This window comes from Jaculus jaculus, chromosome 6 (genome assembly GCF_020740685.1).
Source record: "Jaculus jaculus isolate mJacJac1 chromosome 6, mJacJac1.mat.Y.cur, whole genome shotgun sequence".
NCBI classification, from domain to species: domain Eukaryota; kingdom Metazoa; phylum Chordata; class Mammalia; order Rodentia; family Dipodidae; genus Jaculus; species Jaculus jaculus.
Window position 1 is genome coordinate 66,613,957 of NC_059107.1, and position 16,767 is coordinate 66,630,723.

Consider the following 16,767-nt stretch of genomic DNA (forward strand, 5'->3'; position numbering starts at 1 on the left):
TATGTTCTGTTAACAGAGATGGAATGTTACTAGAGGTGTATCTTTTACAACTATCTGGGTATTGAGACACATCTATCAGTCTAACAGCTTAAAGTATGGGCTCGTGGGTGTTTAGACTGCCTATGGAGAAAAAGTAAAGGGCTATAAGAAGGACATAATGTTCATAATTATGTCCTCTATAATTATATATAGCTATGGATATTCTTCCTAGCAAATTCTAGTCCTGAAGTTTTATTGTCTCTAGCTGCTGGTGAATAAATTGTGCAATTTTGTTAATTACACAGTCCAACAGTGAGGATAAGGAGGAAGGGAAAGAGAAGGAGGGGGAGGGATCCAGGTAGAGGGAGAAGATAGGGTAAGAAGTCATGTAAACCCATCCATAGCGGGTTATCCTGGAGGTCCTGTCGTCTCCTCTCCAAGTCTTCCTGGAGCCACTTAATCTTGTCCTGGATGATTCCTGATTTATTGGCATAAAAGTGGCATTTTTCCTGTAAAAACAAACATACATCTCCCTTTTTGGCCGTTAGTAAGTCTAGTCCTTTCCTGTTTTGTAGGACTACCTCAGCCAGGGCATCTAGATTCCAGGAATGATAGCTACATCTGGGATTAAGGTGGCTGGGGCACAAAGGCCCATCCAATTGGTGGGCAGAAAGTCATAGGCCATCTCGCCTCCACAAACATAAACCATTTCAGAAGGTAGGCAGCGTTGAGCACTGGGCTCAGTTGTGTTAAAAGTACAGAAGGAAGGATGAATGTATCTCACATCTATACTGGAATTATTAGGAGAAGGCAGGGCCCAAATGCCCAGAGGAAACATTGGGAAAAGCTGGATGGGGATGGGAAAGGTGGCTGAGCAGTTTTTTAAGGTTGTATGGGCAACTGTACTGCAAGCAGCCAGAGAGGCCCAGATCGGAGGCAAAGCCAGCAATCCTCTGCAAGGGAGGGAGTTATTTAGTTTAGCAGGGTGAATGACCACTTTAGGAACAGTCCTTAGGGGTGGGACACTCCCTAGAGAAGTGATTTTCAGTGTCCCCTTGTTGGAACAAATATTTTAGGTCTCTCACTGGTGCCCAAGTGGTCTTTTTCTTTTTACAAAGTTTTACCATGGACAAAAATTCTATGAGCTTCACACAAGTTTCTATCAAAAAACTCCTTTCTGTTACATAGTTTTTGTATTTTAATTACTTCTCAGTACAAAAGACTATTAAGGCCACCCAAATGGCTTCCGAATATACATAATCTTGCTTACATGTAGGTGCTAATGTCTTGCTGCCAGTATAGCTTCCTGACACTGAATATACATAATCTTGCTTACTGTAGGTGCTATAGTTTTGCTAAAGCCTTGCTAAAGCCTTGCTAAAGTGTTGCTGCTGAAAGCCCAGAGCTATGGATACAAGTCCAGCCAAAATGGCTCCCGACAGTTCCCCCTTTTTTATTTATTATTTTTTATGAACTGGGCCCCTCTGGGCCCCAGTGCAGAAAGACTGTGTCTGTCTTAGGTTGTCCTCTATGATATTTAGGCCTTATCCGTCATTGGTACATGAATTCTATCATTTATGCCCTGTCTTAGGTTGACCTAACTCAAGAGCATCTTACCCGTCTTTGACTACTACTAGCCTCTGTAGGGGCTTTAAAATAATGTCTCAGGAAGCCGGGTCGGTCCGTAGCTGTTTCCCATGTACTTCTGCACAGATATCCATAATGAATCTCAAAAGGCGTTTAACGGGTATGGGCAGCATACACAGAATGAGCAAAAGACAAACACCTGTAGCAGCAAAGCTTTCTATCCAAGAAGTGAGAGAATTCCATCCAGGCAAGGCAGACTTAAAAGCAGATATTAAGTCATCAGCAGCTTTAGCTGTATCAAAAATAAGCTGATTATTTTTTTTTAATTTTTATTAGCATTTTCCATGATTATAAAAAAAATCCCATGGTAATTCCCTCCCTCCCCCCCCCTTTCCCCTTTGAAATTCAATTCTTCATCATATTACCTCCCCATCTCAATCATTGTACTTACATATACACAATATCAACCTATTAAGTACCCTCCTCCCTTCCTTTCTCTTCTCTTGATGTCTCCTTTTTAACTTACTGGCCTCTGCTACTAAGTATTTTCATTCCCACGCAGAAGCCCAATCATCTGTAGCTAGGATCCACATATGAGAGAGAACATGTGGCGCTTGGCTTTCTGGGCCTGGGTTACCTCACTTAGTATAATCCTTTCCAGGTCCATCCATTTTTCTGCAAATTTCATAACTTCATTTTTCTTTACCGCTGAGTAGAACTCCATTGTATAAATGTGCCACATCTTCATTATCCACTCATCAGTTGAGGGACATCTAGGCTGGTTCCATTTCCCAGCTATTATAGATTGAGCAGCAATAAACATGGTTGAGCACATACTTCTAAGGAAATGAGATGATTCCTTGGGATATATGCCCAAGTGTGCTATAGCTGGGTCATATGGTAGATTAATCTTTAGCTGTTTTAGGAACCTCCACACTGATTTCCTCAATGGCTGGACCAGATTGCATACCCACCAGCAGTGTAGAAGGGTTCCTCTTTTTCCACATCCCCGCCAACATTTATGATCATTTGTTTTCATGATGGTGGCCAATCTGACAGGAGTGAGATGGAATCTCAATGTTGTTTTAATCTGCATTTCCCTGATGACTAATGAGGCTGATTATTTTGTAAAGAAAAAATCTCTGAATGTAACTGAATTAGATCTAAGGAAACATTATCGTTGTGCCAAATATTTCTTAAATGTATTTTCCCAATGCTGTTAGCTGTTATTATATTTTTTAGAAGTAACACAAATCCATTGAAAATCTACATGACACTCCAATCGAGTTTTAACTTTTAAATCTAGTATATAGAGTATGTAATAGGTGAAATTGTATCTATGATAAGGATCAAGCCCAAGATCTTAAAAGGAGCACAGTTTGAACTTTCTTTGGAGCTAATTTAAAGCTGTGAGTATGAAGGATAGTTAGACATTAAAAGTATAAGTCTAAAGCCAAAAGCCACAGCACACTTTAGGAACTACTACTAGGCACACTTTGTATATCTTTAGATTGAAATCTGAAATCCACCATCACACCTTAAGATAAACAATTGAATATATTGGGGGCCATTAATTTAAATTGTCACATTTCACCCCTGGAGTCTAATAGATTTATAACCATCACACATTATAAATTGTTAGAAAAAATTAAAATATTTAGGGTAAATAAGGCCCTTTTTAGTTGTTTGTGTAGGGGTAAGGATTCCCTCTTTTGTTTTTGTAATTGAGACTTGACAGTTTGATTATATCTTTTAACAATAGCCTGGCCCCAGGGGTTGTATGGGATGCCTGTGGAATGTGAGATTTTCCAGGTCTGGAGAAAATCTACAAAGGCCTTGCTTAAGAAGCAGGGGCCACTATCTGTTTTAATTTGATCAGGCAGCCCAAGAGTGGCGAAACATTGAAGCATATAATTAATGGCATGTTTACATTTGTTTTTTTCTGGTATGTGCCAATGCCCAGTAGGCGCGGGAAAAGGTCAGTGAGCCCAGTCACCACGAGATGGCAGACGTCTCCCCTGTCCCCACCTGGGTCAGTCCAAGGGGGCCATGTGGCAGTCTCCCAGAAGGTGGATTGCCCACCATTTCCCAGTATGGGAAGGTCAGGCACAAGCTTCCAGGAGGGAGGGGCATCTATTTAAATTACTAAATTCCATCCCTGGCTCCCAATAGATTTATAACTATCATACATTATAAATTGTACTTAGTTTAATTTTAAAGGTCTCCACAGTCTTGACCAATTTAAGATATTAAGATCTGTAAAATTAAACAAGTTAAACACTTCTAACATATAAAGGCACAGAGTAAACATTTTTAACTAGTATAAGGTATAGTAAGGAGAGACTAAAACAATGTATATTGAACCATCATAACCTAAAATTAGTCTAAGTGTCTGTAATTTTAACTTGTTTGAGGTTTTTTAGCTTAAAATCTTAAATCTCAACTGGGTGTGGTGGTGTACGCCTTTAATCCCAGCACTCAGGAGGCGGAGGTAGGAGGATCACCATTAGTTTTAGGCCACCCTGAGGCTTCATAGGGAATACCAGGTCAGCCTGGGCTAGAGTGAAATCCTACCTCGAAAAATCAAAACAAAGAAAAACAAATCTTAAATCTCTTAATCCAATATCTCTAGTTAAGCATATCAGTCTATTACAAATTTAACCTTGATTAAACTCTCTGGGCCTGGGCTGCAGTACACAACCAGCCCTTATGCCAGTAGCCCAGTTCTAACAAAGTCCCCTGTAGTCTTTTTTTCCTCTTAGAAAGCTTATAAGCTAAGCCTTGAAGTTTAATGCTGTCTGTACTTAGAATTTTTAAACTTTCATCTGAATAGTCCATTAGTTTACCACTCCTGAAGACACCTTTAGTTGTAAGTATAAAGTCTATTCCTATTCCTTTAAAACAAAGGTTCCAAAAGATTAACATCCACATGGTCAGGTTCATCTCAGCTCATCAGACAGCTTTAGGTTTGCTTCCAGACCAGGTACAGTTGTGGAGGAAGGAATATTTATTGAAGCTTACAGATCCAGGGGGAATTCCATAATGGCAGAAAAAGCTGGCCTGCCTTCACAGGCCCAAGCAGAGAGAGAGAGAGAAGCACAAGCCTTTAGAAATACAAAAGCCGCTGGCAAACCAAAGGTGAAGGGGAAGAGAAAGGGAATGAAGAGATGTCGACAAGTATGTACAGGTTACAGAAGCAAAGTTTAGTGCACTAAATATGAAGACTGCCTCATAGCTCATGAGAGTACGCTCACCTGCATACACCGATTACCTCCTCAACGACTGCCTCTCACGGGGTGCACTAGTCTGTCGGGGTCCCAGAGCTGCATGTTAGGTGCCAGATGTGGGGCTCCTTCCTTGTCAGGTAATGCCAAGGGAAGGACCAGGCCTGCTGGTTCCTCCCTAGGGGTTGAGAAGGATGATGAGTGTCGGACCACTTAGAAACCTCTCCTGTCCACTGGAGAAAAACCACACTGAGTCAGGAGTCTTCGATGCAGGAACTCGCAGAAACAACTCGCTTTATTACTCTGAGCAGTTGCCTATATGATGTTGGGGATGAAGGCGGGGATTTTAGGATGGGGGAAGAGGTAAGGGCCAATAGTAAACTTTAACTGTTGAAATGGTAATTACCATTGCCATGAGGAAGTGGCAGGCCAGAAACCATTAGGCATCTTGCTGAGTCCTAGCTGGCTGGAGACAGGTCGCCAAACTTTAGCTAGGCTCAGGAAGTTCCACTAGGCCTCACGCCTGGGCCTTTCAGAGCCCAACGCAGACCAGAGACAACAACAACAAAAAGAATGTTTTTTAAAGTTAGGCTCCATTCCACCCTCTCCAGGGCACTTCTTTTAGGGTGCTCCACCCATACTCCTATTGAAGGCTTTATCTTTTAGTCTGTCTCCCAGGATATATGTTTCTATGGTACCAGTTCATTTTGGATTTAGTTTTGTGTTTGTTTTCTGCTACTATCCCCTTCTCCTCACCTCCAAAATCTTCCCTCTCTAATGTCTGGGGCATAAGTTGCCCATCAGGCATATCAGCAACTCAAGCTGGTCCAGATTAGGAGCCACAAATGAGTGAGGCCATATGGCATTTGTCTTCCTGTGATTGTGTGAGTTTGCTGTCAGTCCATTTTTCTACAAATTTCACTGTATCATTTTTTCTTACTGCTAAGTAGAATTCCATTGTGTAAATGTACCACAACTTCAATATCCATTCATCCAATGATGGGCTCCTGGGTTGATTCCAGTCCTTAGCCATAATGAATTGAGCATCTATAAACATGGTTGAGCAAATATCTCTGTAGTGAGACATGGATCATTTAGGATAGATGCCCAATAAGGGAATAACTGGATCTGTTGGCAGCTCTATGTTCATTTTTTAGGAATCTCCATATTGATTTCCATCATGGTTGTACAAGTTTAAATTCTCATCAACAGTGAATGAGGGTTCCTTTTCCCCACATCATTGCCAACATTTGTTGTCATTTGACTTTTTTTTTTCCCTAAGGTTTTTTTTTTTTTTTTAATTTTTATCAACATTTTCCATGATTATAAAATATATCCCATGGTAATTCCCTGCCTCCCCACCCCCACACTTTCCCATTTGAAATTCCATTCTCCATCATATTACCTCCCCATTACAATCATTGTAATTACATATATACAATATCAACCTATTAAGTACCCTCCTCCCTTCCTGTCTCTACCCTTTATGTCTCCTTTTTAACTTACTGACCTCTGCTACTAAGTATTTTCATTCTCACACAAAAGCCCAGTCATCTGTAGCTAGGATCCACATATGAAAGAGAACATGTGGCGCTTGGCTTTCTGGGCCTGGGTTACCTCACTTAGTATAGTTCTTTCCAGGTCCATACATTTTTCTGCAAATTTCATAACTTCATTTTTCTTTACCCCTGAGTAGAGCTCCATTGTATAAATGTGCCACATCTTCATTATCCACTCATCTGTTGAGGAACATCTAGGCTGGTTCCATTTCCCAGCTATTATAAATTCAGCAACAATAAACATGGTTGAGCACGTACTTCTAAGGAAATGAGATGAGTCCTTTGGATATATGCCTAGGAGTGCTACAGCTGGGTCATATGGTAGATCAATCTCTAGCTGTTTTAGGAACCTCCACACTGTTTTCCACAATGGCTGGACCAGATTGCATTCCCACCAGCAGTGCAGAAGGTTTCCTCTTTTTCCACATCCCCGCCAACATTTATGATCATTTGTTTTCATGATGGTGGCCAATCTCACAGGAGTGAGATGGAATCTCAATGTAGTTTTAATCTGCATTTCCCTGATGACTAGTGACGTAGAACATTTTTTTAGATGCTTATATGCCATTCGTATTTCTTCCTTTGAGAACTCTCTATTTAGCTCCATAGCCCATTTTTTGATTGGCTTGTTTGATTCCTTATTATTTAACTTTTTGAGTTCTTTGTATATCCTAGATATTAATCCTCTATCAGATATATAGCTGGCGAAGATTTTTTTCCAGTCTGTAGGTTGCCTCTTTGCTTTTTTCACTGTGTCCTTTGCAGTGCAAAATCTTTGTAATTTCATTAGTTCCCAGTGATTAATCTGTGGTTTTATTGCCTGATCAATTGGGGTTGTATTCAGAAAGTCTTTGCCAAGACCAATATGTTGAAGGGTTTCCCCTACTTTCTCCTCTAGCAGTTCTACCTGTGCTCTCTTCTGTTAACTAGTATTTGAGTATTGCTTGTTTTTTCTAGGGTCCTTATATGTGTGCTTTTCCTTTTCTTCAGCATGGAGGATTCTATCAAGTATTTTCTGTAGAGCTGGTTTTGTCTTCAAATACTCCTTTAACCTGCTTTTGTCATGGAATGTCTTTATTTCTCCATCTTTTTGAATGGATAACTTTGCAGGATAAAGTAACCTTGGTTGACAGTTGTTATCTTTCAGAACTTGGAATATATCACTCCAAGCCCTTCTGGCTTTAAAAGTTTGTGTTGAATAATCTGCTGTAATCCTGACAGGCTTGTTTTTGTAGGTAACTTGATTTTTCTCTCTAACTGCTTTCAATATTTTTTCTTTGGTGTGTGTGTTTGGAAGTTTGATTATAATATGGTGAGGAGAGGTTCTTTCTGGGTTTTGTCTGGCTGGGGTTCTAAAGGCTTCCTGTATCTGCATTGGCACCTCTTTTCCAATTTAGGGGAAATTTTCTTCTATGATTTTGTTGAAGACACCTACTATGCCTCTGGAGTGGAGTTCTTCTCCTTCTACTATGCCCTGAATTCTTATATTGGATCTTTTCATAGTGTCCTGAATATCTTGAAATTCCCACTCATACTTGTCTATAAGTTTGTCTTTCTCTTTGTTGGACTGCATTAGGTCTGCCACCTGGTCTTCTAGCTTAGATATTCTGTCCTCTCGCTCATCCATCCTACTGGTGAGATTTTCTACAGAGTTTTTTATTTCATTACCTGTGTTCTTAATTGCTATTAATTCTGACTGGTTTTTCTTTATTATTTCTATTTCCTTATTTATGTCTTGTATTGCCTTCTTTATTTCATGAAATTGGTGTCTTGCATCTTCTTTGATTCCTTTGATTTCCTCTTTGATTTCTTCTCTGATTGTTTAGATGTGTTCTTTGACCTCTTTGAACATATTTATAATCATTCTTTTGAACTCTTTCTCAGGCATTTCCTCTAACTCTTTCTCACTGGAGGACATTGCTGATGCATTAATACTTTTAGGTGGATTTATATCGTCTTGCTTTTTAGTGTTTCTTGTGTTATAATGTATATACTTTTGCATCTTGGATTAAGTTAATGCTTGGATTTTCTAGCTAGCTGTGTATTCTTAGCTGTATCAATTGATTTGATGTAATATATTTTCAGGGTAGGACCTTAAGGTTTTAGGTGTGGCTCTTAAGACTCTCAGAGTATCTACAAAGATGTTCTTAGGGGTTGAGTTTCCCTGCTATAGGAGTATTCAAGCAGGCTGAGTGGAATAAAATACAGGTAGATTCTAAAATTTAACTAAACACTGTACACATTCAATCAAAAACAGCCCCGAGTATGTATGCAAGAGTAGTTATTATAACGACCAGATCCTCTATCAACAAAGAGGTTAAGATTTCTGGTCTGTTGAGGGATCCAAGTCAGCTTGTGACCAAGTGAGACCCTTCCCTGGTGCAATCCCAGTTACCTTGGATGATTTTGGTCTCAGTCAAGTTGCTGCCTGGGTTGTCGGGCTGCTGTTCTGATTTCTGGAGCCGGGCACTTGCTTTTCCTGCAGGGCAAACCGAGCTGCTGCTGCTGTCTCTGCTGCTGCTGTAGCTGCCACTGCTGGAGCCACCACTGCTGCTGAAGCTGCTGCTGCTGTATCCACTGCCGCTGCTCCCCCTGAAGCTGCTGCTGCCAAGTCTGCCGCTGCTGCCACTCCTGGGTCTGCTGCTGCTGGGGCCGCTGTTACCGGTGCTGGAGCTGCTGATGTTGCTGCCGAACTCTGCTCCTGCCTGGGTCCCGCTGTCAGCCCAAGTTAGCGTGTCTGGGTCCCGGGCTGCTGCTCTGTTCGCCGGAGCTGGGCTCAGGCGGTGGGGGAGGGGAGGGAGCCGCAGCTGCTCTGTTTCTCTCACTGCTCCAAGCGTTCTTCTACCTCGCGGTCTGCTCCTCCGTTGCTCGCTGCCGCTCTCCCCTTACGTTTCCCGAGTTGTGGAGAGCGCGGTGTGAGGGAAAGCTCTGGCACCTGGCTTTTCCTGCGGCTGGAGCCGAGTCTGGCGGCTTTCTGGTGCGCCGCGGCTGCGGCGGTTGGCCGAGCTGCCGGAGCCACTTTTCCCACCTGTGCAGGCTCTGGATCTCTTCTACTTCTCCGCTGCCACTTCAATTTCCTATACACCTCATTTTTTAGTAAAAGTGTGTATTTTGCTGACTTTTTTTGGTCTTTTTCCCCACTAGGCTGCTTTAGCATGGTACCTACGCCGCCATCTTAACTGGAAGTCTCATTTGACTTTTTTAATGATAGCCATCCTTACAGGAGTAAGGGGGGAATCTCATGGTTATTTTAATTTGAATTTCCCTAATGATTAGGGGTGTTGAGCATTTTCTTAAGTGTGTGTTAGCAATTTTTATTTCTTTCTCTGAGAACTCCCTATTCAGTTCTCTGTCCCATTTTTGGAGTGGGTTGTTGGAGTTTTTATTCTTTAGTGTTTTGAATTCTTTGAAGATTCTAGATACTAGGCTTCTGTCAGTGTGATAGCTCACAAAAATTTTCTCCCATTCTTTGACCTATTGACTCTGATTATGGCATGTTTGTACAGAAGCTTTCCAACTTCATGAGATCCCATTGGTTGAATGATTATTTAATTTCCTGGATAACCAGGTTATTGTTCAGGAACTCTTTCCCCACTCCTATATCTTGGAAAAATTCTTCCTATATTTTCTCCCAGTAGAGAAGAGTTTCAGGTCTTATATTGAGGTCTTTTATCCATTTGGAGTTTTGTGTATGATGAGATGTGTGTATCTAATTTCATTTTTCTATATATACAAATTGTCCAGCACCATTTGTTGAAGATGTTCTCTTTTCTCCAGTCTATATTATTGGCACCTTTGTAAAAGATCAAGTAACTATAGGTACTTGAACTAAGGTCTGAGTCATGTTCTCTGAGCCATGATTGGCCTGTTATCATTCTTTTTTAGTGTTACATTCTTTGTAGTGAGAGACCAAATATAACTATTTTTTTAAAAAAAGGCCCAGGCCTGACTTAGGTAGAGAACTAGCTGGCCAATGTGCTGACCTTTTGCTTCTGTAAACTTTGCTTGCTTAATCGCTGCCTTTCCCCCTGAAGTTTCTGAGAAGTCTCCACTTCAAGGACATTGCAGAAACACTCCACTGTGTGTGTGTGTGTGTGTGTGTGTGTGTGTGTGTGTGTGTGGAGGGGGGGAGCCTCTGGCCTCAGACCACCTGCTTAGATAAGAAACTGAGGAATCTCCACTTCAAGGACAATGGAGATGACTTCATCTGCCTGGAGTGCCCCTAGCTCCTGCCCCCAACTTTGCCCGCTGAAACCCCAAGCCAATCAGAACTGTTTAAATCAACCAATCACATTTCTATCCCCTACTTCTTTGTTCGAATTCCTATATGAACCCCTTCCCCCAAAAGAAAGGGGCTCTCTCTCCCTCACTACCACTGTGCCAGACTGTGGGGACAGAGCCCAGGCCTAGGCTTGCAATAAAGAAACCTGTTGCTTTTACATTCGAGTGTCTCGGCTTCTGTGGCGGTTCTCTGGGTGACTCCTGGGTGACTGGGTGACTTGGCTCCTCATCAGGGGTCTTGGCACAACAGTAGCCTCTGGATTTCTTCTTTGATAAGTTTTGATTGATCAATGTGTCTGTCACCATTGCCCTGGAACTGGTTGTCAGGCTAGCAGTGAGAGAAGTATTCATATATCTGCTTCTTCTGCAATTTCTCTTGGGCCTCAGCAGGTGTAGTAGAGGTGGAATATCTCATGGTGGGTAGTCAGCTATCTTCTTGTCTTATTGGTAAATCTTAGTTCTCCTCCATTTTTTTCTACCATCTGTAAAGTAAAATTGATTGTCAAACCAAGAGAGATCTTGGTTTATTTACCATCTTGGGTTATTTATCATATTTATTTGAGATATTTTTGGTGTGCAAGCCCACTCTTCTTCAGAGAGCAATGGCGGTTTCTCTTTAAAGTCTGAGTTTCCTATGGGAGTCTGACTTGGTTCCCATTGTCAGATATGAGTTCTCTCCCACTGAGTGTAACTCGTATCCAATCAGAGAACAGTTGGCTACCCACAGAGGCTGTGTGCCATCATTGCACAAGTGTGTACTTCTTACTAGCCTATTTGATTTTGTTCTGTGCAGGATCCCCAGCTTGCTCATGCTATTGGTGACTCCAGCAGCTCCAAAGGATTATCCAGCACTATGAGGACTAGCCAGGTGGGAACTAGTTTCCCTTTAGGTTCCAGCATGTTCTGTGACCATAGCATGTGGTGTCTTCAGGAATAGATTGTTACCTGGCAGGTAATCAAGTGTTTTGGCAATGGTCTACATTGTTTGAGGGACCTCTTGGGTCTCCCTGGCCAACAGCTTACTATGGGGGAGAACCCACAAAGAGATTTTGGAAAGTAGCTGCATTTTTCAATAAGGTTTAGCAAAAAAGGATACAAAGCAGCTTATTATGAGACGGAGCACCAGAACTTGGCCTTTGCTCCTTGCCTCAAGAAGAGCTTTTAACTCGCCACTAAATTAAGCTGCAGGAATTAGCTGAGAGCATCCTTTTAGAGAGTCAGCCTCGCCTGTACTCTTTCTGTCTGGGCTCTTCCCCAACAGATTTGTCCAGGACCTCCAGGCCCTGAGGACATTCTTAATCCACTTCCATTTCTCCTTCCTCACTCTACCCTTTGCTTTGGCTTCTCCAAGTGTCATAAGTACCCTTAGGCATCATGTTTTTCACTCACTTGGATTGGAAGGATACCCCATAGGTGTAATTATAGGAAAAGAGTCCTTATTTTTTTCCATAGTGAGCAAATGTTAGAGGCTGTATAAACGTAAGCACATTTACACGTGGGAGTGCACACATATTTGCAAAGGATGCAGAGGCTGAAACTGACTTGACTTTGTTTTCATCTTCCTCCTGTTCTCAACTTTCAGGTGGAGATAAAGGTTTCCTCCTTGTGCATCTGACTGTAGCTTCCCCAGAGGACCTTACTGAGCCCAGAGTGACAGAGAGGCTGATGGAACAGGTGAGTGGACACATTTCAAACTGGGAGAGTAAGGGGAGAGGCTCCCAGGGACTGTGGGGAATATCTTTGTGATTCAGATATGGAAGAGATGGACTAGACATGGAAAGGATCTGGTTTCTTCCAGAGTGTTAGGAGCTAAACCTGAAGATTTATCTTGGCTGATTCGGCCTAGTTTTTCTCTCTGTTCCCTAGTTCCCATTTCTGGAAGGTGACGATTTTATCCTCCTATCCCTGGTAGTTCCAAGTTTTCAGATCCTAAGAAGACCAGGCCTCCTGGCCTCTGCAGAGAAGAATAGTGATATTTATGAGGAAAATGACTCTTTGTAGCAAGTGGCAGAAAACAAGTTAGTAGTTTCTACAAAGGCAATGTCTGAGAAACCTATGTGCCCTGAGCTAGGCTGCTGACATCTACACTGACCAAATTTAACAGCCATTGATTCACACCATCCTCAAAGCCAAGCCTTGGTCCCAGAATTTGGAAACTGTCCAGTGACCTGGGTTTAAGGCAGAATCCCCAAATTGTTATGCAAATATATTCCAATCTTGCTGCCTATGTACAGGATGTCTCTATGGGATTTTTTCTTTTCTTTTTTAAAAAAGCTTTTTGTTTTTAGCAAACAGAGAGAGGTGGGGGTGGGAAAGAGAATGAGCATGCCAGGGCCTCTTGCCACTGCAAACTCCAGATGCATGTGGCACTGTGCATGTGGCTTTACGTGGGTACTGAGAAATTGAACCTAGGCTGGCAGGCTTTGCAAGTAAGTGCCTTTACTCACTGAGCCATTTCCCCAGGAAATAGGAAGCTTGTCTAGCTTCAGTTATAGCTGGATCCAGTAGCTCAAGCATAATTATGAGGACTTTCTCTTCCTCTCAGCTCTTCTCTCTTCATTCTTCTTGATCTTTCTCCATATGTACAGAAGGTGGCCATAAAAGCTCTACACTCATAAAGTACTTCGTTGTCCTCAAATCTGCTTATAATCCTGAGAAAGACTGGCTTCATTGGCCTGCAATAGCCAGTGTGGCTGTCAGCCCAGTAAGTACCACTTAGATAGGGAAGGACATGGACCTGGGATATAGAATAGAAAAGCCCATAGAGGGGCTAGGGAAATGGCTCAGTGAGTAAAGGCACCAGCCTAGCTCAGGGCATATTGCACAAAGTAGGAGATGGTTGTGGGAAGTGTCCAAGCTCTGCCTGTAGTGTGAACAGTGAGAACAGACCTAGTGCATAGCCGAAAGTGAACTACAGTACCCACCAATGCCTCACACTTGCACCCAGCATCTCTTAATAAATGGATGTCACACGCCCTATCAGTTCAGCCTCATTGTCAGCCCTTAGAAGAGCGGACCTGTAAGACTGGATGCCTTATTCCGGGTTAGAGTCCTATAGCCCTGTAGGCTTGACAGGTGGTTGTCACTGGAAAATGGAAGCAGGAAATGTTCCCTGCCAGTAGGATCCATTGGTAGAGGCTAAGGACAACCACTACTGTCATAGGTAAAAGGGAGACTTATTGGCAACGTCCCAAGTACATAGCAGCAAGAGGCAGGCCAAAGGAGCCAGTCTGAAAACCAGGCTGGAGAAACATTCTTCCTGGGACACTATCCCTCGGTCTTTGCAGGCATTGACTGCCTGAAGCACTGTCACAAATGGGTCTTACTGCCTCTTTTTCTTTGGATTTCTGGTGAGTCTAAGTCCTGAGTAGGAGCACCCAATCTACTAAGCTTATATGTGACCATAAATGGCTGTCATGGAACATCAAAGTCCTTGAGTTCTCTTATTGGTAAGGAGGGCCATCAGGGCCAACCCCATTCCTGTGAGCATTTGCCTAACAGAAGATGTGGAGGTTTGATGTGTGACAGCTAAATAAATGAAAAAAAACAGCCCCTGCTCATGAAAATCAAAATAACAAAGTAGTGAAAAAAATAGCAAAATAGCAAATTAGTGGAAGAGGGAAGTCATAGTTGAGTGTAGACCTGAGCCCTCCTGTTGCATGAATTCTTTTCTGTGGAAAAGCCCATGAGCTCTTGTTGTCCCCCAGGCAGGGCACCCAAAGCAGATGGAAGGTTGATTCCACCACAGTTCACTCTGGAGAGCCAGTGAGTTATTTGAGCTTCCTTACAGAGCATCATTGAAGGGTTAGCATGCAGAGGTCTCATTGCAGCAGTGATAATGGCCTCCCAATAGCTATAAAAATGGAGCTTCTTGTCCCTTGATCTTCTACCATCTGTGTATTCTATCACCACCCCCCCCCCAGGCCATGAGACATTGCATACAGATGGCCCAGGGAGCACCTGAGGTCTCCGGGGTGGGGGGTGTCTAGTGGCCCTCTCCACTGTCCTCCATATGGGAATGTCAACAGACCCAATCTTGAATCTCTTGTGAGCATCACAGCTGCTTCTGATAAAGATGGCAACGGTTGTTTTCTTTTCTGGATGATTGTGTGATACAACACTCTCCAACTGGAAAACATCTCAAAGGTCAGAAAGAAATTAGGTGATCAGCCAGGCGTGATGGCACATGCCTTTAATCTCAGCACTTGGGAGGCAGAGGTAGGAGGATTGCCCTGAGTTTGAGGCCACCCTGAGATTACATAGTGAATTCTAGGTCAGCCTGGGCCAGAGTGAGACCCTACCTTGAAAAATTTAAAATAAGAAAAAAAAAAAAGAAAAGAGATCAGGGGCAGTTCAGGTAGCTGAAGTAAAGGGCCTCTTGTGAGGTTGCTATTGATTCTTTCTTTAAAATTTTTTTTTAAAGTTTTGTTTTATGAACTTTATTAAGTACTGTTGATTCACTGGGGTTGGTCAATGGTGTGGGGCCCAAGGATCCGACATATAGTGAATTTTGGAGCCAGGTAGATCTGAGTGTGAATTCTAGCTCCAAACTGTGTAACTTTGAGCATGTTCATATTACTTTGATCCTATATGGAATAAGGATAATATCTGCCTCCTATGCTGCTGTGAAGGTTAAATGATATAGTATGTGTGAAGGATCTGGCCCATGTTTATCATGTGGGAGGCTCAGGAGGCAGTGCTAAGTTCTCTCCAACTGTCCCAGCCTGTCCTTGACTTATGGTGAATGAGATGATGGACCGGAAATGCTAGGTATGTCACCCGTTCCTTCTGTCCCCCAGCTCCACTGTGAACTGCGCAACCGTATGCCACTTACTCAAGTCACCTTACTGCGAGTCAGGAGGGGCTGAAGAATGACAGAGAACAGAGAAACAGTGATGCTTGTGGCCTGGGCGCCCATCACCTGGCTGAGATGGACCCAGAAGTTTCCCATGAAGGACCAGCTGGCCCAAGCCTCTTACCCTAGATGTGGCCACAGGATCCTGGCTTACTTATGCCTGAGTGTATGAGTGAGGGTAAAGGGACTGCCCTGTTTCCAACAATGCCCTTTACTTCCCCTGGCAAGTGTGTTGTGTTTCAGGAAAGAGACCTTCTCACACGTCCATGTACTTCCATCTGGTACTAAAATGATACTCAGTGTGATCCAGAGACTACATTGAACCCATGTGCTTTTGGCACTTTTGTTATATAGAGAACTTTGTGCATCCTCACTATTCTCTTTGTCTTTGTTCCCTAGTTCTTGGTTTGGCTTGGCACTCACCAAGATTAGCCCTGGAGCCTACTGTACCTTGAGCTATGGATTAATCAGCTTTCCACACTATAGCAAAATATGAGATAATTAACTTGATAAGAGAAAGACTTGTTTTTGCTCACAGTTGTGGAGATTCCAGGTTTAAATCAGGCAGACCTATTGCTTTGGGCCTTAATTGGGGGTGTTAGATGACAACAGAGGGGAGTGCATGCAGAATAAACTGCTCGCCTGTTATCATATGGGAGGATGGAAGAGGAAGGTGACACCTCAGTCCCTTTCAAGAACATGCCCAAGACCCAAGAATTTATCACTAGGCCTCATTTCTTAAAGGTTCTGCCATCTCCTCATAGAGCCACCTTGTAGTGGTTTGAATGTAAATTGTCCTCCAAGTATCATATGTTTGTGATTAAGCCTCATACATTATCCCCAGCTGGTAGAGAGCCTTGGGAGGTGGTGCTTTGCTGGGAGTGGGACTTTAACTTTTATAGACCAGCCTTGATTGCCAGTTCTAGTTAGCTCAGTCTCTTTGCTTCCTGCTGCTATAGAAATGTAATGCCCTCCTGTCAATTCCTTTCATGCTTCTGTACCATGATAAAATGTCTCCTTGAAACTATGAGTCAGAAATAAACCGGTTTCTTCTATAAGCTGCTTTTGGTTGGGTGTTTTGTCACAACAATGAGAAGGTAACTTCTACATACCCTGTGAACAATGCCTTTAACCCATGGACCATTGGGAGACATCCCAACCATAGCAAGTTCCTTCAGGGAAGGGACCATAGATTTATCTTAGATCTCTTGAACCTAGTAGATAATCTGGCCTGAGGTAGGATCACAGAGAATATCAAATTGATCTAATTTCATGTTCTAGA

At 42.7% G+C, this 16,767-nt stretch overlaps 1 protein-coding gene across 1 annotated transcript in view; it reads left to right on the forward strand.

The window, feature by feature from the left end:
• The window catches only part of Muc20 (mucin 20, cell surface associated), a 54,207-nt gene extending 37,664 nt beyond the window's left edge, over positions 1-16,543 (forward strand). Inside the window, exons 3-4 of the mRNA XM_045152978.1 lie at positions 12,213-12,304; positions 15,430-16,543. Coding sequence (XP_045008913.1) covers positions 12,213-12,304; positions 15,430-15,498 — 161 coding nt within the window. The 3' untranslated portion in view covers positions 15,499-16,543. The remainder of the gene's footprint in view (positions 1-12,212; positions 12,305-15,429) is intronic.
• Positions 16,544-16,767: the final 224 nt, after the last annotated feature.